This window comes from Camelus ferus, chromosome 7 (assembly GCF_009834535.1).
Source record: "Camelus ferus isolate YT-003-E chromosome 7, BCGSAC_Cfer_1.0, whole genome shotgun sequence".
Classification (NCBI taxonomy): domain Eukaryota; kingdom Metazoa; phylum Chordata; class Mammalia; order Artiodactyla; family Camelidae; genus Camelus; species Camelus ferus.
In genome coordinates, this window is record NC_045702.1 from 55,739,451 (window position 1) to 55,763,366 (window position 23,916).

The 23,916-nt window shown below is 32.0% G+C and overlaps 1 protein-coding gene and 1 long non-coding RNA gene across 5 annotated transcripts in view; one reads left to right on the forward strand and one right to left on the reverse strand.

Moving 5' to 3' along the window:
* LOC116664956 overlaps positions 1 to 2,008 on the forward strand; it is a 104,354-nt gene extending 102,346 nt beyond the window's left edge. Inside the window, exon 5 of the long non-coding RNA XR_004321515.1 lies at positions 1,762 to 2,008. This is a non-coding gene — a long non-coding RNA (uncharacterized LOC116664956). The remainder of the gene's footprint in view (positions 1 to 1,761) is intronic.
* Positions 1 to 23,916, reverse strand: part of PHF14 (PHD finger protein 14) — a 139,350-nt gene that overhangs the window by 61,485 nt on the left and 53,949 nt on the right. For all 4 annotated transcript variants that reach the window (XM_032483935.1, XM_032483936.1, XM_032483937.1 and 1 more), the window contains exons 15-16: positions 17,730 to 17,780; positions 17,481 to 17,602 (exon numbers count right to left, since the gene is read on the reverse strand). In XM_032483935.1, the coding sequence (XP_032339826.1) occupies positions 17,481 to 17,602; positions 17,730 to 17,780 (173 nt within the window). The remainder of the gene's footprint in view (positions 1 to 17,480; positions 17,603 to 17,729; positions 17,781 to 23,916) is intronic.

Genomic DNA, 23,916 nt, shown 5'->3' on the forward strand with positions numbered 1-23,916 from the left:
CTGGAGAAAGTAACATTCCTCTATACACTTATTATCTAAGTGATTACAAACAAGATACATTGCTTTAGTACTTTAAAAAAGGCTATCTGTATATGCCACATTTGTTTTACTGATGTTTTATTTTTTCCAGAATATGTGTGTGTGTGTGTGTGTGTGTATTCTTCATGAACATGCTGAAGTTTAAGTTTTCTAATTGTTATTTTAAAATACACTTTTTAGCAAACAGTAATAGTTGTGAAAGCAGCATCTTATAAAGTATCTTTCTATATCTTACTTATATAATGTTACAGTGTCCCCCCAAAATAACCACAAATTGTGCTTTTTCAGGTCAAATAATTCTCCACAGACCTCTGCTTGAATCTGCCCACTGCCATAAATGGACTTATCATCCTGGCTATGCTCACAGAGCCTCTCTTCTCTTCTGGAATGCTTTGTTCCTTTCTTCCCTACTTGCCTAAACCTATCTATTCTTTAACAGTTCCACTGGTTTTACTGGCTACCACTGTTTTTTGTTTTTTAGTTTTAAATAATTATCTTACTGGGTAATCCTATGCTAACTAAGAGTTCCCATTATGTGAGAATTTTCAGAAAACAAATTATTTCTAAAACAATTACTTCTAACAAATTTCTCTTCCTTTCTGGTCCTAATGATGGAGAGGCAGAGAGAGGGGAGGGGAGAGGTAGAGGGAGAGTGGAGGGGAGGGAGGAAAGGAAGGAGAGGAAGAAAGGAAAAAAGGAAGGAAGAAAAAGAAAGGAAAGAAAAGAAAAAGAAAGGTACTTGCTCAGCAAGGCATACTTTAATTATATCACTACCAAAGCCCTTAAATCATTTTCAGTTGAAAATCTGGGGGTATATATCCACACGGGGTATATATATCCACACTGCGTATCGTCCTGATTAGTTCTTTTGATATAGATAATTGTTTGAAAATTTTAAAGAATTGCTTAACTCAGTATAAACCCTTCCATTCTGAGACATTTGGAAGAAGGAGCAGCAGAATTAAAGTCTGTCAGGAAACTAAATCTAATCTACACATAATAGAGTTCATAAAGAGTGACAGTCTCCTAGCGGAGAAGTTAGTCAACTAGGTGAAAAGGCACACTGACTGAGAAATTCCAAGTTAAATGTCCATTCCCTTAGTTGAAATTGCACCTTTTATGAATATTCATATAATCCTTGGAGGGAGGGACCAAAGTAGTGTTCAGTCAAATATTGATGCATTTTGATTTCAAAAATGAGATACTAAGAAATATGTATTTGCCAAACAAATTCTCAAGATTTTTGGTTTTGTTTTTTAAATAACTGTGACTCGGCCCATACCCAGGCACTCTGTATCAGCACTAAAACTGAAAGTCCAACACTGCAAAAGTATTACCAGTTATATTCTGACAAGCTACCTTCTCTTTCTCAGGATGTTTGCATAGGTGTAAATAAGCTCTATACTAGTTTTCAGTGGGACAACTTTATGACTTCATTCCTAGTAGAAATGTGCCCTCTCAAAGGTAACAGGCATTGATCTTTCAGACCAGTGAGTCTATTTGTACTTTGATTCCTTGTAAAATCAGCTCTTCTAATAATACATCCAAAGTGACAATAAAAAGTAGGACACTTAAAAAAAAAAAAAAGTAGGACACTTTCTGGGTTACATGCAGTAGGTTAGGCATATGTAATTACCAAACAAAGCTTTCCTAATTTATTGACATGCCATTTCTTTTTCTTGGGGGGAGAGTATTTAACTTTTGTTTTTCTTTTTAATGGAGGTACTGGGGACTGAATCCAGGACCTTGTGCATACTAAGGACCCACTCTACCACTGAGCTATACCCTTCCTCCACTGACAAGTCACTTCTGATCAAGAGTTACTAGGAAGAAAAAAGAAGAGGGGAGGACAATTGAGAAAAAAATTAAAGAACAAACAATGTTTTGAAGATATAAAAGAACTAAATGATTTGTATATCACAGTTAACATAAGATAAAAATATGGAAAAGTCATGTTCCTAAAAAAAAATTAACTTATTTATTTAGAAAACAGATGCCTATAATAGAATTCAGTGCTTGGTCACTATTCCCCTTATTCCTATCCTAACTTTGGTTTCTTTTCAATGAAAAAAGGAGCCAGCAAAACAAAATGCCACCATTAAATCACTTTGCAACACTTTGTGTCAAAAATGTAATGGGAAATGCACACATCAAGGGAAAGGTTACTGTTCTTCCAGAACATCTTTTCATTTGGTTCATGGCTCATCCTTCTACATAACTGTGCAGAAACTACTGATGGTTTTCTCTCTTGGTTTAATCTGGCATTTGAAGGATTATGGCATTTTCAGGAGACCACAGTGCAGTGATTTTAGTGGTTATCTGGCTGAAAGTGATACTGTGATTTAGAATAACTGCTCTGTTTATGTACAATGGTAAAAGTCAGCTACCAAGTCATCTCACAATATAAACCTAATTCTTAATTGTGTATTTTCTTAATAATGCATGAGGTCAGTCTAGAAAGTGAAATTAGAGAGAACGCCTTTTAAATGGGAGCCTACTGTATATAGATATACCATATTTAGCTTTAAATTCTATTGACTGCATTGTAATAGGAAGAGCTAATTCTGAAACTGATAATCTTCATTCCAGTTTAGAATATAATTGCTCTTTGAAACTGTTTCACAAAAGGAATTAAAGTTAAGAGTTAAAAGAAAAATTCTTAATAATTAAAATGAAACCATACATCATACACGTAAAACATTAGGAGCTATAAAGTGAGAGTAAATATGAAATATGCCATAAATACCCAGGTAAGTCATTTTTATCTGCAAATATATTTTAGTCGATTTAAAAGCTCAATCTGTTACATTTTCTTTTATAGCATTAAGACTAAAACAAAAACCTTTTTAGATTAAAAGAAAACATTTTCTACTATAAATCCTTCCTCATAAGCCTATAACTCAATTAGTAAACAATGAAAACTGGCTGCCTTACTTAACTGACATATTTTTGACCTATAAAATACACAACTGAAATTAAACTTAGAAAAATATTATGGGTTAATAATACAATCAAAACTAGTACTGCTGGTGGGAGGTTTATGTTAGAAATTATTTAGAATTCCTTACACCTGGATATTTTCATTTCTGAATTTTTCTTTTTCTGCATTCCTATGGTATAATAAAATCATAGAATGTGAAAATTAAAGGGGTTTTTTTCAAATCAAGCTAATACATCACTCATTTTATGAATGAGATAACTGGTTCCCAGAGAAATTATCTGCATCCTTATGGTGACAAAGCCTCCAACCTCTCAATTTTAGTCCTATATATCCTCTTCACAATTTTTCCTGGTTAGTTGCCTAATTAAGTTTTCAAGTGAGGTTCATTTTTTGAGCCTATTATAACTATTAAATGCACTATCATTGCCAAAAAGAGGGACAGAGAGACTGTCCCTTAATAAGCAAGAAAATTATCATCCTGGTTTTCCTAATTAACAACCTCTCCATATATGTAAATAATGTTAAGTAGACAATTAGAGTTATATTAATGATACATATCACACCTAGAGAATAAATGAATAGGATGAAATGAGGGAAAAATGAGGTTTGGTATTTTCTTTTTTCTACCCTTAATCATAAAATAGAGAAAGAAATACGAAAGCATTTCTGTTCAAATACGACATTAACTAAAATACACAGACACATGCATGCACATTTTAAAACCTGAACAAGATTACCCTAAGGCTATGTAATTCTGAGGCTACATATTTCTGAGTTTAAGACTTAGTTTTGTGTATGATGAAGAAAGAATCATCTTAATGATGCAAAACTTCTCAACTAAGGAACAAACTGACATTTATTTTATAATGATTCTGAAATGACAATGTTTTTATTTGCTGAGCTCACTAAATTTCAAAGAATTGAAATCCTTTGTCTATTATCCTGTATTGTACTACTCATTTAAATGATCTCTCTTATCAAAACAACAACAAACCCTCAGATCACAGGTAATCAAGAGGCTGACTAAATGTGAGGTGTATCTGTTCTCCAAATTTAATTTACCAAATGCACATATACTGTGCTTGTGATCTTGCTTTTTTTTTCTTTTTTGGAACAACTGGTGGTTAATACAAATACCTCTCAAATTCCACCTATACCTATATATTCAGATTTATTCAGTCTACAATTAGAACAATGACGTGTGTTGTTCTTCAAGACAAAACAGAGGGACTACAAAAGCACTTAGTAAACAAATGACCACAATTAAAATTACTAATGACTAAAAAAGTAAAAATATAGACAGTATCACAGATTTTCACAAACAGCAACTTCAATTAATATACATGGTATTATGTGTGTATCATGTGTGAATTAAGCATGTACACATATGCCATTTTAATGTGTATTTATACAACATAAATACAACAAAAACATATTATATTCATATACTCTTCAGATATTAACATATCTTAAATTTATTTGTAAAAGATGTAACTTGCCCCTAAAAAAGGACAGAGTGTATTTCCTTAAAAACAAATATCCCAGTGATAAACATCTATAAAGGTCAGATCTGAGTGCTGTAATCTTCATTTAACATAAAATATAAAGAATAACTTAATAACATAGCTAAAAAGGAAAGGCAGTATACTTTAATAAATCCTTTTCATATCAAAGAAAATCAAATAGCATGGTTAGAATAAATATTAGCATACTGAAGTCTCAAAGAACATCAAATACAATTTTGAAAACCATAAAATAAACAAAACATCAGATATGATCTTGAAAGAGACGTCAGCACTTAGTCTGCAAATCCATTTATCAAAGGCAAGTTTCCCAGCTGAAATGGGAATTTATGACACTGTATAGGGTCAAGAGCATAGGCTCTGGAGCCAGATGGCCTGAATTTGAGTATCAGTTTCACTAGCTTCTTTTGGGAATTTACTTAAGCTCTCTGTGCCTTAGTTTCCCCATGAATTCAATGGAGATTATAATCGTACTGCTTACCTTATAGGTATTTTAAGGATTACATGATTTAATATGTGTATCTGAGTTACCTGGTACATAGTAAGCATTATGTAAATGGTTTATTACAGTTGTTGTTTGCGTATATAGCCCATTTGCAATTCCCTAACTACTCTGCCAAGCCCTTTATTTGAATTTTTTTAAAGACAGTTTTTTTTTTTGGTGGCAGGAGGTAATCACGTTTATTTGTTTATTCTTAGAGGAGGTACTGGGGGTTGAACCCAGGACCTCATGCATGCCAAGCATGTGCTCTACCACTTGAGCTATACCCTCCCCTTGCCCTTTATTTGCATTTATCTCATTTAATCCTCCAGCAACATATGGATTAGGTACTACTGATTACAGTTCTTTTACAGATATGAAAAAGTCACTGGGAACATAAAGGCAAAATTCACATATAAAAGAAACAGGTTTCAAACCCAGCTTAGTGGCTAAAATCCTCACACTTACTCATTATATAATACTGTCTCCCCAAATGTAGAAAAACTAAAATTTAATAAAATTTAGGCTCTTCACATAAACTTAGCAAGCTTCTTTTTAAAACATCCAATGTAAAATATCAAATTGAAGAAAGAATAAAGTGGGATAATTTTTTTTCACGTATCAAGGCTCACTATAATTAGAAGTATTTCTTTAATTAGAAGTTCCTTTGAATAAAAAAAATTCAATGACAGTTGTTCAGGATAGTAAGGTGAGCTTTATTTAGCAGCATCATGGTAGATATAAGAACCACTGCAATGAAATTTTACAGTGGATTGGAGAGATTGGGCTCAACTCCAAACACAGACAGCATGGGCAAGTGGGAATGAGCACAGTGGAGATCAGTGGATAGAAAATTAATTAAGAAGGAAAGATCAGGGATAAGGGGGTTTTGGCTAAATTGACTAAAAAGATTTTTGCTTAAGACAGGCCAGGTGATCAGACATCACCTGGGGGCTGGGTGGAGGAGGATGAGGAGCCTGATCAGTTATCTGGGGTGATTAGATATCAAGGGTGGGAGGTTCTTAAAGCAATTTAGCAGAGTTTTTGCAAAAACTGGACTTTATATAAGAAAGTACACAAATGAGCCTATGAGAAAGTTCAGGAACCTGACTAAAGTTTTGCTCAGCAAAAAATCTTTGTTGCCTTTAGTGCACTAAAAATTTGGGGGGGGGGGGGAGGTTCTAATTGTACTTAACCAGAAACATGTACACTACTAATACTAAGATAAAAAGTGGGTCAAGAAAGGACTAGGCTGTGAGGAACCACTGACAAGAGAACGTTTGCAGTGGTTGTCTAGGGCTGAGGGTGGGAGCTAGATGAGGGTGGGAGCCAGGATTGACTGTAACAGACAAAACACTTTCTGAGGTGACAGGAATTCTCTACAACTGGACTGCAGTGATGGCTGGACAATTCTATAAATTTATTAAAAATCATTACATTCTACACTTACAATGGCTTAATTTTTATGGTATGAAAATTAGATCTCAATATAGTTATTTTTAAAAAGCAAATATTACTTATAAAGTAGTCATTTTGCACTGACTTATTTCCCACTCTTTAACTAAATGAGAGAAAGAACAAAAATGGCTTCCATTTTAAGAGACTTAATGAAGAAAAATAATTACATTCTACACAGTTACAGAGTACTCTAGAAAGAGATTCTGAAAGTATGTGTTTACAGGAGAGCCTGTGATGGTTGTTAACAAGTAGGTGGTATGGACTAGGGAACTTGGAAGTATCACATAACCTTTGAATATCAGAGCTAGTGTGTTAGACCTCAGAGATGATATTAGCCTAAGGTCCTCTCCATTAAAAGAAGAAAACTGAGATCCATAGAGGTTAAGTGACTTGACTAAAATTACAGAACTGTCAAGTGACAAGCTTGGACTGAGATCTCCTAACTCTCAGTGAAGCAATCATTAGTCAATCAGAAGCCATTATTTATCTACTCTTTTTGTTGTTGTTGTTTACAACATATATATATATATACTGTTTTAAAGTTTGTTTTTAATAATTAAAAATGAATAAAACCAATCAGGGACTATTTAAAGAAATGTCTCTGCCCTCAAAGAGATTATACACTATTTCAGTGTATAAAGCTGCAATACATACGGATTTAGCAATGCATCAGTAAATAATTTAACAAGCATTTATTCTCAATTAACTGCCTGTGCTATATTGTATTAGACTATGAGAGTCATCGCAAATAAATGAAAGTCCAAGATCCTGACCTTATCGAGTGAAAAAATTAAAAATTCATAGATAATTTCCAAGTAAGTGGATGACAGCATGACATGGATTTGTATGTGGCTTCCAAGGGCAATCAAAGTAAGAAAAAGATCACTATGGGATCATCTAAGTCAGGAAAGATACATGAAGGAAGTAAACAGTGACCTAGTCTTGGAAGAAGAAAACATGATTCAAAGTATTACAGGAAGCAGAAAAGTCTCAAGCAAATAGTTGTAATGCACATTCAAAAGATAAGCATGACAAAAGAAAACAAGCAAATGACAACTGAGAAAAAAATGAATAAATTGCCTGAAAAACACAGCTTACTAAAACTGACACAAAACAACTTTAATAATTTAATAATTTAACAATTTTAATAGCTCTATTATCTATTTTAAAAATTAAATTAATTACCAAAAATCTTCTAAAAAAGAAAACCCTGGTCCAGACAGTATCACTGGGGACTTCAATGAAAATTCAATGATGAAATACTATCAATTTTAAGTAAATGCTTAAAAAAAAAAAAAAGAACACCATTCTAACTTCTAGAAGGCCAGTATAACCCAATAACAAAACCTAATAAAGACTTAACAAGAAGAGAAATTAACAGAATATTTTCATGAATACACACATAAAACCCTTATCAAATTATCAGAGAATCAATCTAAAAACATATATATAAAAGAGGCAGTACTTCATGATTAGGAGGGGTTTATCCTAGGATTAGAAAGTTGGTGCCACATTTGAGACCACCTTATGTAGGTGAAGGAAAAGTTAGACTGAAACACTGCTCATACAACTCTGCCAAGATCTCCTTACTGAGGTGTCTTAAAGATACTCTTCTCCATTGACTCAGTATTTTTCTACTTCCTAGCCCTTCTCCCTTTCCTCCTCTCCACTCCCTTGGTCCATGAAACAGCAAGAGCCCTCTGTTCAGCACTGCCTCAGGAGAAACATTAATGCCCTACCCTCAACTCATGTCTGCCCTGATACATCGAACCCTGATCCAGTGCTATTTGGTGGGGGAAAAAAGAACATTTGGGGAACCAGCAACCTTTTCCTGTTTGGCCTCCTGCTTAATTACTGCAACAAATAAATAATTTTAATGGTAACTTTCATCTTGGCTTGTGGTCCTAATTGACCACCTCAGCACTTAACAGCTCTCAACACTTGCATAAACAGAAAAATCATATTTAAAAATTTCTTATACAACAGCATCAAAAACCATTAAATACTTAGGAATACGCTTAATAAGACGTGCAAGACGTCTACACTGAAAACTACCAAAACATCAATAAGAAAAAAAATGATACCTGAATTTGTGAATAAATATAGAGGTATACCAAGTTCATGGATCAGAAGACAATACTGTTAAGATGTTAATGCTCCCCAAATTTATCCATGAATTCAACACAAAGCTATTCAAAATCCCAGTAGGTTTTTCTTGGTCTTTTTTTAAATGATTAAATATACACAAGCTTTACCATTTTAACCATTTTTAAGTTCTAAAGCATTAAGTATATTCACACTGTTGTGCAACCATCACCAACATCTATCTCCAGAAGTTTTTCATTTAACCCAACTGAAACTCTGTACCATTGAACACTAACTCTCCAGTTACCTGTTCCTGATAACCACCATTCTGCTTTCTGTCCCTATCAATTTGACTACACTATATACTTCATATTAAGTGGAATCAGACAATATTTGTCCTTTTGTGACTGGCTTATTTCACTCAGCATAAGGTCTTCAAGGTTCATCCATGTTATAGCATATGTCAAAATCTTTTTATCGTTGAATAATATCCCACTGTATGTACATAGCACATCTTGTTTATCCATTCATCCACTGATGTACACTTGGGTTGCTTCCATCTTTTGGCTATTACCAATAATGCACCATGAATGTGAATCTCTTTGACTCCTTGCTTTCAATTTTTTGTATTTACTCAGAAGTGGGATTGCTGATCACATGGCAATTCCATTTTAAATTTTTTGAAGAACCACCATACTGTTTTCCACAGTGGATGCACCATCTTACATTCCCACGAACAGTACACAGGGGTTCCCTTTTCTCCACATCCTTGCCAACACTTGTTATTTTGTTTGCTTTTTGTTTTGTTTTGTTTTTTAATAATAGCCATTCTAATGTATTTGAAGCAGTTATCTCATCGTGGTTTTGATTTGAATTTCATGAATGATTAATGATTTTGAGCATGTTTTCCTGTGCTCATTAGTCATTTATATATCTTCTTTGAAGAAATGTCCGTTTAAGTCCTTTACTCATTTTTAATCAGGTTTCTTTTTGTTGTTGTGGATCATTTGTAGTTCTTTTTATCCTCAACATCAATCTCTAATCATATAAATAATTTGCAAATATTTTCTCTCATTTTGTGGGTTGCATTTTCACTCTGCTGATAGTTTCCTTTCATACAAAAACATTTTTAATTTTGAATGAAGTCCAATTTTGTAGTTGTTGTTGCTGCCTGTGCTTTTTTTGGTATCATATCCAGGTTTTCTTCTTTTCAATGAAAATGGAAAAAGTTCTTTCTGACACACATATGAAAATGCAAAGGATCCAGAAACAAAAAAGCTTACCATAAGGCCTCAATAATCAAGACAAATAGTATTGGCACAGAAATACATAGCTTGATGGAATAGAATATGAAGTCTAGAAATTGAATCCTCATTTAAAAAGTCAATCGATATTTAACACTGGCACCAAAGCAACTTAATGTGGAAAGATGAGCATTTTCAACAAATAGTGCTAGAAAATTGGAAATCCACATGGGATAATAAACAAACATTCCTTAACTCTGAGACTGTAAACAAAAATTAATTTTAGATGGATCATAGATCTCAATATGAAAGATAAATTCAAAAGCTTCAGAAAACAAAGGAGATAATCTTTGGGACCTGGACCTAGGCAAAGACTTCTTAAATAGGAAATAATAAGCAATAACCATAAAAGAAAAAGTTGCTAAACTGGAGTTAAGAAATTAGTAACTTCTGTTCTTTAAATAATATCATTAAGAAAATGAACAGTCAGGCCACAGATTAGGAAAGTATGTTTAAAAATCATGTATTTGTAAAAGGACTTAAATCCAGAATATATTAAAAACTCTTAATAGTTCAGTACTAACCATACAGCCCCCTTTTTTTTAATGAGCAAAATATCAGTTCACAATGGAAGACATACAAATAGCCAGTGAGCACACGAAAACATGCTCAACATCATTATACATCAGGGTAATGCAAATTAACACCACAGTGGGATTCCTGCACACATTCATTAAAATGGCTGACATCAAATAAAAACTAAACATGCCATTTATATGAAATTCAACAAAAGGTAACTTACAGGGAAAAAAGGTAGAAAAGTGTTTGCCTTTGAGAAGAGGGAATTATCAGGAAAGGGCATAGTTGTTTCAGAGTGATGAAAATGTTCTATATCTTGAGAGAAATGGGGGTTATATGAGTGCACGCTTTTATTAAAATTCACCAATTTATTTACTCAATATTTATGCATTTCATCATATGTAACTTTTAGCACACACACAAACACACACACAGACCCAAGCAACTACTGAACTTAGTAGATTCACTATTTGCAGTGGTTTGGGTTGGTAACCCATTCTGAAACTACTTATATACACTAAGATTGAGCAACTAGGTAAATATATTGCCCTGAAACCTAAAAGAGAATTACTGGACATGACAATTTATAAATAAACTTTTGACAAGTGGAAACAATATATCCATGAAAGTGTTTCAGCTTATTTCATCACTTTAGACTTTACAACTTTTGGGAAGTTGAATTGTTGTTTCTCTATGTAGGGTATACAGTTTGGATTTAAAAACACTGAAACAAAGCACGTAAGATTAAATTTTTTTTATAAGTACAGCCTTCTCGGGGAGGTGGGGTGGAAAGCTTAAAAACAACAGACATTTATTCCTCACAGTTCTGGAGGCTGGAAGTCCAAGGTCCGGCTGCAGAATGGCTGGGCTCTTATGAGAGCCCCACTGTGGATTGCTGACTTTTGTAGGTACAGCCATTTTTTTTAACTTGATTTTTAATTTTTTGTTGCCTACATACAAATTACTAAGATTGCTTTTCATCACAGTATCTATTTTAAAAAACATATCAGCAAAGATGATATATTATAAAACTTTAAATAGTTGTAGTATTTGTTCCTTTTTTTCCCCTACTTATCCTTGACAAAAAAAATATATTTTTATTAATTAATGCTCAGGCTGATTTATTTATATATTTTTTATACAGCATTTATATATCTTTATATATATAATTATATATAGCGTTATTCATATATTAAATATTAAGAACATTCACACAGAGATTTACATCTGGTATTAAGTTGATTCAATTAAGTATTTTTTTTTCCAGGTTTTCAAAAACAATAATAAATTAAACTTTCAAAACTAAAGTAGATCTCATAAGGTAATTTATGTTTTAAAAGATACCAAAAAGTTCAAAAATAAAGTGTCAAATAAAATGAAAATTTATAAGTATTTTATAGGGACATGATTACGTTAAACTGCCCAGAATGTGGCAGAAATAGGTGTTCCTAATTTTACTCAATTTTAATTTTACTTGAGTCTTAGATGATGTTATTGTTTGGTATTCCTATCAGAATTTCCTTGAAAAAGTATTTCTATAAACTATTTCTTAGGACAGTTATTTTAAAAACAAAGTAAATATAAAAATGTTTTAAACAGTTAAAAATCTAAGAAAATAAAGTTTCAGAAGTTGTAATTATATTGCTTTGTTTACACTTTCAAATAATTTCTAATGCTTCATCAATTTGTATTTAGGATGCCACGCTTATCTTCCTTTTTCATGTGAACCCCATTAAAAGAATTAGGTGGTATATTTCTTCAGGCTATACGTAAACAGGAAGTCCATACATCTTCTGAGACATTTTGATATGCTAATTTATCTTCATTTTTTATATTAGATCTATTTTTTAGATTAGATTTTTATTTTAAATGTATTTTATATTAAACATAAAAATTAGGAATATCTAATATCTGGCCAATGATTCCTTGATGTAACCTCCTATGAAGCGTTTAAGCCACTAACCACCATGGTGTGGGTGGGGGTGGGGGTGGGGGTAAGTGCTCTTTGCACAATGACTTGGAGCAAGAACATGGGAGTTACACAAGGATAAGTAAAACAAAGACCATGTCTTGAAGACAATAATACTTTCAAGAGAGAAAAGCCAAGTTAAACATAAACCAGAGCTAATAGCAGGGAAAGTTGAAGAAAGGTGTATCACACAGGATGTCATTCTACACATAACTGAAAGAAATATTAAAAATCCAAGCTTTGGAAACAATCCTTTAGAATACAGTAATTGTACTATACTAATCACTGACTCAGGGATACAAGACAAATCAAAACAAAAATCTAAACTCTATACTTGAAATCAGCTGGTAGAAGTAAAGAACAGAAACAGAAGATTATCCAGAAATGTCTTTGTGCAGGAAATGTTTTTAATAATTTGAAATTTATTAGAAGCCACAAATCATTTCAAAATTTCTATTTGTTTCTAAGTGTTGATCTGTAAGTATCTAAATAATATACCATCACCTTACAACCATGTGATTTTTCTATATGAATATGCAAATTTTATCATTAAGAGTGATTATTATGTGATAAACTGCATAAGAAACAGTAAACTAGAAGCATATAATCAAAATAAGTAACTCATTCTATTTGTTTCAAGCAATCTATCAAATGCATCTTTAACTGTTCTTAAAAGCAATAAAACTAGGTTTCATTTTTTTTTAAGTAATTTAAAATAATTCACTTAAAGTCATCTTATGTTCTGTGAATATAGTAACTAAAGTTACAACTAATTTTAGCTTTGCTCTTAGCCTAATCAAATCTCTAGGAGAAAACACCCCTTCAACTATGACCCATGCAATCTATAAGCCTCCATACTAGTTAGAACAGAAAAGGTAATTAAAAATTTAGAAATCTGATTTATCAGAGACTAATATTTGAAATAAAAATGTGATAAATGTGAATTCTTGCTGGTGCTCCTAATAACCTATATAATTTCCCATATGCTCAAATAAGGAGGAAAATTTAGCAAGCATTTAATGTTAGATTTGGCTGTAAAAATAAAATAGCTTCATAGATCATTTCCTACCCTCCATGCCTCTAAGTAATGGCCACAATACAAAATAAAATTAAAGATTCTATTTAAGAAGACCGATGGATTCTAAGGTTCTTAGTTTTAGGAAACCTTTTTTCTCTCTCCTATCTCCCATTAAGTAATAAAATGTGTCACACTAAATTTGCACAGTTAAGATAAAATTTGAGGCCTAAAAGTTTGGTCTTATTCCTAATTCAATAGTTTGATAAGACCTTATAGAGAAGAAAGACCCACCTATCTCTAAAATCTATCCTTTGAAAATCAAATATGTTCAAGGAGAAGAATCATTTCATTTCTACTTTCACATGGATGCATCAACTAACTAATCTGAAATCTGTGATTCCTATTTCTTTATCTAGTACACAGAAAATCTCATCCTCTATTCTTTAGTGATAGAAAAGTAATCCTTTATTAAGTTTTTAAACATCAAATATTTAACACTGAGTGACCAATTTGTTAAAGGAATATATTATAATAGTAAATGTTTTTTAAATTAATTCAGCAAAAAATAATCAGTAATTTCTTATGTGGCGTAGCCATTCATTTATCAAGCATTTACTGAGCATTAAATGTGCCAGGAGCTGCGGAAGCAAAACCAAGTAAGATACTACTAAGGGCTCAAAACTACCTCCAACAAGAACATCCATTACAAAGAGATAAAGGCTCAAAATGACCTCACAATTCCAAGACAGTTTCAATTTGGCCTTTAGCATTTTATTGCACTAAATAACATTAAAGAATATAGTTTAAATTGGAAACTTCCCAGATAAATTTTAATTAAATTTAGAAAGTAGATGACCCAAAAGCACTATTTAAAAAAAACAATCCAGAAGATACCGTAAACCATCTTTTCTTTCTCTTTAAGACCTTGATAATTTTCGTATTTCGCGTGTTTGATGGAAATAGTTTTGTCTAATCGTTCTAGAGAACATGTTTCAACAAATTTAAAATTTTGATCCCCCATATTTCAGGAATAATTATATATAAAAGCAGGACATGCACATTCTCTGAAAGATTAAAAATAAGCATTTACTATTACTGTAACATATCTACCAATTGGAACCCTTATTTCAAAGCCCACATTTACGTATCCGTTGAATTACTAAGTATTACCACTGCCCTACTGTTTTATACAGAAAAGAATATCCTATCACTCAGCAATTACTCACAAAGCCCCTCACAGAGCACAGTATGATTCTGATCATGTACAACAGAGGGAAAAACTAAAACACAAAAATGCTAAATTACTTGCCAAAGACCTGAGGAAAAACTGGGAAGCACAAGAGAAAATAACATTCCCGGAATCTACTGATGAAGTGAATGAAATTTCCCAGTGATATTAAAAAATTATACATGTAAATTAACATATACACATATACAAATAACTGGAAAGGCAAGGAAAATAATTAAGAAAGAATTCTTTATATAGCCTGAATTACATAGAGAAGTGTGGTTTCAAAATCAAAGCTGCTGAACAGTTGTTTCTAGTGAGTCATGTACATTAGTTCAAAGGAATTTGAGGAAGTAAATACAGTATATTCAACAAAAGATTATTAATTAAATTTTGACCCAACAAGTTTAATTTTATAAGAGAATCTAATAGACATACATAGTAAGTATAATGTATCTCTGACCAAGCACTGAAATATATCTTCCGGGAAAATAAAGTCTAATTTAAAATATATTAAAATTAAAGTTAAAAAAAATAGCATGTGTATATAACATTTAAAATGCAACTTAATCATAAAAGTGTGGACTTTGGGGGGGATTTGCAAACAATGATGGTGCCAATTACAAAATAAAAGAGATGTTAAGGAAAATGGCAAATATTAGCTCATAAGATTACCTTTTTAAACACATGGAATTCTACATAAAATAATATTATTCTTTAACCCAAGAGCAATGTGGTTAAACTAAACGTGTGTGTGTATATATATATAAGTATATATATATATATACTTTCTAAAGAACAATCACTTTATAACCATAAAGTATTTTATGGCTTATTATGCTTTATATCTAGCTTATTTTGTCCTCAAAAATGTTATTAATAAATAATATTTGTAAAACATTTAATTTCCTCTTTGTTACCTCTAAAATCTTTGCAGAAAAATCTGTAATGTTACCTTCTTAACAAGGCAAATCCAAGGAAGAAGACTTTGTATACCCATCATTTCTAGAGTAACAAAAGTATTTTCACCTTCCACAAGACTTCCACAAAAATTCTGGACACTGGCATGTTATAATAATGCAATTAAGGATGAAAATTTTATAACAGAAACCAATTAAATAAATGAAAGGACAGGCTAAAATTAATTAAAAGTCTTATCAAGAATTGTAGAAAGATGATACCTATTTTTTTAAGACAACTACAATACAATGTGTTGGAGATGCCCTTGTTACAAAGTAGTTTTTGAAATAAAAATTCTATTTATTTCCTAGGTTCCTTCTTTCCCATACATGACCAGATAAATTAAATAAATAAAAACCTGGCAAAAACGTATAGGGCTTATACAAAAAGGCCTGAATCAACATATTATCTTAAAAAATAAATTACAGGGTAGATATATACATAGATTCAAATAATTAAAAAGAAGACAACCCACTCTCTTAAGTTTTTAACTACTGTTTCAAAATGATTATGACCATAATGCTACACTCAGCTACAAGGGAACTTTCTTCTAGACTGAAATTTTGTTCACTAAATAAAATTGTTTTATGATTTTTTCTTTTGTTTATTTTTATTGTTTTGCTCTTTTATACACTCTACTATGTTATTTTATGCTTGGGATTTCTTTTTTTTACATTAATCAGAAAATTATACTGCAGTCAGAATTAATCATGCGTATCTTCTGATATTAGAACTATTTCACTCTAAACTCATTTGAGTTTAACCTCCAGGAGGGCCCTCACCACATTCTACATAAACTACTTCAAAATATATTGGCCTAACATCATAGACTTTCTTAACTTAGTTGAAGCACTCTGTATTTCTTCACCGGAATTTTTACCTTCTCATTATCTTCTTCAGTAATAGTATTAAAAATCTCATAAAATTTAATAATGTGTGCCTTTATTTGAGGCATTAAAACAAATTATATTTTTAATGACAAATAAATGATATCACTTTGGAAGCAAAGATTTAAAATCTTGTAACAGTACTAATACAGATTTTATCAACTTACTTTGTTTTGAAACATTTAATTTCTGTGCCCTCAGTTAATTTAATAGGACATTTTCAAAAGAATCTTTGAAGGAAATCAGAAAAGATTCCTGTAACATACTGAGAGATTCTTTGTGTCACTGTCCTTTGAAAGAATGATACCTCTTTTAAATGAGGTCTCCTTTTGTTCACCTACCCACTCCTCCATCTCACCCAGGACTCAGCAATTTTTCCATCTCAGCAAGAGAGACAAATGGCTAAAATTAGCAGTCTCTGGACCCTGAGGAATAGCCACTGTGCCAAATCAGCTGAAATTTCTGATTAGCATAAATGTCTGATTTTTTTTTAAGTGCCAAAACAAAACAAAGAAACAAAGAAAAAAACAAAACAAAAAACAAAAAAACCCACTATCTAGGCCATCTTTTCATCTTTCTTTATTTCATAAGAGAGAAGCATTTAACACATTGTTTTGAAAAACAGTAAGGAAATGCTAATGAAGCTCATGTCAATAAAAAGTATCTGTCTTATCATTATTGCTAATAAACGTCCACTTCTATAATATGCTAACAGAACTTAGTAATTTTATTATTTTATGAGATAAAACATAATAATCTTTGTATAAAGTGGATCAAATTATTTTTGTGGTCTCTATATACAGAGCACTGTCATCTTCTCTTGTCATGGGAAAATTCTCTTGTGTTCAAAATTCAGATTATCACTCTTAATTACATCTAAACCCAGAGAATAACCATGAATGGCAGGTTAATAAGTGGATGAAATCTGTTTCTGCAGTACTATTTCCACTAAATAAGATTTTAAGAAAGGTCCTATACTGTGATTTTTCCCCCATTATATCTGCGATGAGAAAATGATGAAGATGGAATCTTAATACCCTAAAGAGAAATTCTCAGCATCCAACTTACCTGACAAGATTTTCATTGTCTCCAGTTCCTTTGCAAGTTGCACATTCAGTTCGTAAATCTTCAGCCTTGGGCTTCTTTTGTAATACAGATTGCCTTTGTCTTCTCTCTCTAGGAACTCTTTCCTGCCATACAAGGGAGAACAAAATAAAACATAAAACAAAATCAGGATACAAGGAAAACAGAAATCATTTTAAGCAAGAAAGTTTCTCAAAGTTTAGATTGTGTAAAATATGCTTAACTTATTCCAACCTCATGTTTTTCTTCCTCAGGAATGAAGCTTCGTTTTCGTCCTCTGGTTCTCTAAAAAAAAGAAAAAGAAAAATCCACAAAAATATTTGATTAATGTTTAAGAATAAAAATAAATATTATATGTTAAATGTCACTGCTTAAGTTAGGCACTTGGAAAATTAGTATTTCTAATTAATGCTGTATTGCTCTATTGCACTCTGTTACAATTAATGTTGCAGGAAATAAAAACATGACGAATTAAATACACTCTACAGTGAGAGCACTCTTCTTTTACATAATACAAGTACCTAATAAGAAAAATAAGTTCTACAAAATCAGTTTGAAGATTTTTGAACACCTCATATACATCACACAATGATGATTTATGCAGAGCATTTAAATTTTCATAACTTATATATGACTTTTAGAGTTGAAATGCTAAACCTGGACTCATATTACATCTACTGTGTGCCCATGTGTGTGTGTGTGCGTGTGTGCACACAAGCGCGCACACGTTTGTGTAACATAGAGGGACCATCAATTTCTAACAGCCAGAAAAAAGTGGGAGGAAAAGATCTCAGGTATCTCCAAATCCTAGTTAAAACTAGCTAAAACATGGTATAAATGACTTAAACTTATTTAGTTAAAATTTACATCCTATATTTCAGAACACATTTTACTATTTAAAAATGCCATCCATGTGTTTACAAGTAATGTAAGTACAAGAGTATTTGCAGCTAATATGTTAAAAATGTCCACTCACAATAGCACAGCCTCTGGAGATTTAAAATCCCCATGTGAAGATCACAGCTCTTCAGACAGACTGGAAGAGGAAGGAGCCACCACTCCCCAAAACTACTCTCACTGTTGAAATCAAGGAATATTATTCCCAAGTCAGAGTAGGTACCAAAAAATTCTAAACAGAATTGCTGTCCAATATAAATGGATTGATGTTTCCCTAAATTACCCTCATTTCAATCCTCCACAATACTGAGTCTTGTTATATAATACCGTACCTAACTGCATACCGTTTCATTTGCCCCTAGATAACCAAGGGTTGACTAAATTAGTCATTCAAAATAAGTAAATTTATAGGCTACATATTCTTTTTCATTTGTATTGCCAAGCAGTAGGTTTTAATTATATTATGGGCAAAATTAGGAAGAAAAAGTAAGACTGTATCCAGGAAAAGGTTTTAAGTGCAGGCCCTATATATATTATTACCTCCCAAAAACTAGCACAAAGCCTTGCTCCTTAAAATATGAATCATGGCTCATAAGTACTGGCATCCCTTGGGAGTTTGTTAGAAATGTACAATCTCATGCCCACTATAACATACTACCTTAGAATCTGCCTTTCAACAATTCTCCAAGTAAGTCATACACACATTAAAGTTTGAGAACATCAGTGTAGATGAGTTCTTAACATTGACAACACTTATCCAAGTTCTATGTGAAACCTTAGAGGCTAGCTCTCTATTACTCATCTTTCCCTTCTGTGATAGTCCTTTCCCTTGTACTTCAATTACTGTTCCCCAACACAATTTATCCCCAAACTGGCAAGAATCATGTCATATTCATCTTTCTAGACCAAATTAAACTTAATACGATTACACAGAATCTCAATAAATTTGCTTTAATAAAATAAAAAGTGGTTAGATTGAAACTCATGAGTCTGAGATAATACAAATGATGAAACAACTAACAAAAAAGGGTAAATTATTGTTCCCTTTTCTACTAATCTATTTTTCACTGCATGAATGTACATAGGCATTTCAATAAGGTGATCACAATTAATAACTGATATCAAAGGGAAAATATTCAAGTTACTCGTTTTAGTTCTACAAACACCTAAGAATGTTCAAAAGGCCTTCACATATTTCCATATTTCTCTTCACTTAACCCATCTTTTAGGTGATGAAGTAGCAAATAAGTCATCAAGTTTTTGACTCATCTAATTATTAAATTAATTTTTGAAGTATATACGTAAATGTTCCAAGTTCACGTTTTCAATTCTTTTGAAGATGCATAATTACTTACCATTTCTGATTAACACTTTAAATCTTTGAACATCTGGTATGATTCCATCAACCAGAAGTTTTTCATACCAATACTGCAACTAGCATCATAAAGCATAATGCCACACAGTAATCCTGTCATACAGTGACATAGCTACATTTCTCTACAAGTTCTTTTTATATTTTATTAAAGTGCTATTTTTTAAAATGAGTAAATGTATTTATAATTATCTAAAAGAGTCATTTAAAATTAAGTGCATGTACTACCAAAAAGTAATCATTTATATATTCCTGTAGTAATTTTAAATAACTAAATATAAGCAACATAAATAATTTCCACCCACAAAAAGTCAGTTGTTACAAGCCATATGAAATTATAGCATCTTAGAGCTCTGAGAAAGCAGTCCAGTGAGCTGACTTGATGATCACACAACTGACAACTGACAGAGGTAAGCCTCAAACCCAGGTCTCTCAACTCTCAATGCAGTGATTTTTCTTGCATGACAAATCCAAGATTAATATTTTAATCCTAAATAGAGATAAGCAAAATTACCATAAGAAAGCAAATCTCTTATTTTCATTTGAATATTTAAAAAAACTGTAACATTGTGATACCGAAATGAAGAATTCTTACATTTTGAAATAATTAGACAATTATACCCAATGCAGAGGAGACTGCAAACCTCAAACTGATACTATATTCTACCCAGTTTGGTATCCTATATGTACAATGACTAATATGATCCATTACCAAAGTAAATGGTAACAAGCTTCTTTAGCATTTATCACACAATTTAGTATTTCCAAAAAATAAAATAAGAGAACTTAATCCAAACACAACTCTTCACAATATCAAGTCCCCCAACCAAGAAAATCTGAGAGCTGTGGGTTTTTTCCTAGTTTTAATGAAGTGGCAGCAACTGTAACCATTACAACTAATAACTACCTACAATCACAAGACAAAATGTCTTTAACATGGTATCCTTGAATGAATCAGAAAATGTAAGAGGAGTTAAAAAGAGGGAGAAATAATGCAAAAAAGCAAAAAGCAAAAAAGAAACAAACCCAAAACCAAAAACATGTTTGGGTCATTCAACAAATTTCAATGAACAAAGATCTTGTCCCATTTTAGATGTACAGAAGTATTCATAACCAGGTGGTCATTTCATGATATACACTGAGGCTGACACTCTTTTAGAAACAACATAAATAAAGGAGGGAGAAAATAGCATGTGGAAGAAAAAAAAATAATTTAACAAGTACATGCTTTAGAACTTAACACAGATACATTATTGAAAAATTCCAAATGATTGACTGAGGGTTTATTTCCAAATTATGTTTCCTTCCTTTTGCAACTATTAAACTATTAGAAGTAAATGAAAGTTTGAAAATCACTCCAAATGTTGACACATTTCTATTTTTTTCTGCTTTGTTATTTTTTAAGAACTGTATTTGCTTAGGGAACACTGACAATCTGAGATACTTAGATCACCTGACTCTTCATCTGTGTACGGTACATTTACTTGAGAATAGGAGGTGATAAAATCATCCACAAAGAGTGGCCTGATATTAGAGACAATGTATTTAAGTCAGGAAAAAATCAAATATTTTTAGCTAGAGGCATCATTTTAATAGCTTATTCATCTGAAACAAATAATTAATTGTTTCAATACACTCATTTGGATGAGAAAACATAACAAATTTTAATTAATTCTTTACAGCTGGGGTTATTTTAATTTATAATTAAGTCAGATGCATGATGATTTTCCCAAGGTTAAAATGATTCATTAGACAAAGGAACCAAATTTAAAACTAAAAGAGTGTCTCCACATCTTTGATATCACTAAGACGGATTTCACATACTCATTTGTGTAATGTTTTCTCTAAATCCAACACTTATCTTTTTGATGACAAATCAACATTTATACAAACGACAATAAATAAGCCATATGTGGTTAGGTCAAACATAAGGAACACCTTCTGATTTTGAAGGAGGATTAATAAAATGGTCATACTTAGGCTAACAGACCGCTTATTCTATGCTTGCCCTTAAAATGATCAACTGACCTGACTGGTTGCTACTCACAGCTCCAGGTCCGTAGTTAAAATAAAGCTATTAATTTTTTACTGTTTCTGCTTTATTCAAGCAATCGAAGGTAATAATCATACTTGGTTTCAGAGTTGTTCTCCAGGGCGAAGGTCACAGAATTGTAACCTTACAAAATAGCCTGAATTACCAAGAAGATCACACCTTGGGCGCATATAAGATAAAAAGATTGAAAGAGTGACAACCGCTAGCCTCTACAGACTTGGTCACCTGGAGACACCATGACGCCACTCAAAGTCTTATAAAAAAAAATAATTCTGTTGATTGTTATTGATGCTTTATTGTTTAAGCTATGGCTATATAATCAACCGTGCCCCATCCCCAAGATGGGCTCACAGTTTTGAAGGCACTAGCCTGCTGTAAGTCCCCTTTGCCCGGCAAAGCAATAAAGCTGCCTCTTTTCTTCTAAGCTCCAAGACCCTGTCTCTGAGTTATTTGGCTTGTCAGGGATGGAGGCCGAAATTTCATCAACACTGTTAATTCAAATATAAAAAGAGAAAATGCTTATTCATGAGCAAAATTCCAAATTCAATGTTAATTAGGACAATGAAGTCAAACCCTGAAAACCTCTGTCAAGTTAAAATATCTTCAGATTTATGCTGAGGAACAAATGTCAGGGCTCTCTGGCAGCTGTTCAAAATGCTTCAATATAAAATATATATATTTTCTTAAAAAATAAGTATTTGCTTTCTAATTATAAAACAAAATATTGAAAACAACCATATACTAAAGTTCATAAAATATTCAAAAGAAAAATGTTATATATATAAACAAAGTGTGAACAAAGTACCATCTGTTTCTGTTGGTTATCAGCATATAACAGATGGAACAGTGATCACCAAAAATGAGTGTCTTCCCTTTTTGTCGGCTGGCTATAGAGTTTATTTTTATGTAATCTAATTTAATTTACATTAACAGGGCTAGGAAAATAGGTGGAAGAATAAAAAAAAAATCATGACCAATTTGGCTTAATACTATAAATTAAAATAATCACAAGCCTAAAAATATGAAAGGTACATTTTATATAATAATCATTTCTATAAAATCCTCACAGATAAGAATAGGTGTATGATGATTTGAATAAGGCACATTCAAAATAAGTAAAATCCTGAAACTCTGCTTATCCCTTGTTCTCTTTATTTCATACTCCTGGAAAGAAATAAAAATGATGAATTTCCAAGACGCAAAAAGCACAGCAGGAACTTTTGGGTTCTGAATAAGATTATCTAAGATACAGACAACCACAGTGGGTCTCTTCCAAGTGAACTAAAGCGAATTAAGTAAGGTTCAGTTCACCACAAAAATTTTTCCAGGGTTTCTTTTAAAGACCTATGACAGATAGAGGCTATACAATTTGTTTAATACCTTAGAGGTCACTTTGTGTCTGATGATAAACTCAATGATAACTCCAATATCTAAAGTCCCCACACATAACCCTTTCTTCCCAGAACTGTAATAAAGTAATCAAAACAGTAATAAGGTAACAAGTAAATCAAGACGTGGGGACAATGAATGCCTGGTAACCTTTCGTCATTTCAATAAAGCTGAATCCAATGTTTCTATATTTCCACTAAACTAGCATCTAGAAAATTATATAAATGTAAAACATATTCCAGATTTTCAAACTCTCAAGACGTAAGTTCTAACTTTGTTAAATAGACACTACTTTGCATGTGTGTAAAACTAGTTTAAAAACAAATGCAATAAAAGCAGATGCTGGGAAATTTGCTTATCTCTCAAATGAAGACTGCCACTTGGAATAAGCTATTGATTTATAGTGTTAAGTAAAATGGAAAACAGACTAACAATGTGTTTATGTCTATTTCCAAACTAATGATCCAAAAAAGAAAAGGTGCATCCTGAAAACCAGTATGGTTTTAGTCAAAGCTGCTAAAAAGTACTCTGACTTTTTATTGCATTTCTTTCCAAAAAAGGAGATATATAAAACAATATAAAAATGTATGAGACACAAAGAAAGATCTGACAACTTCAAAGAGAGTAGAAAATGATGCACTGTGTGTAAAAGACTATGGAAAGATAGTCCAAACAAGTCCTTTGGCACTTCTTTAAAAGATGAAAAGTCA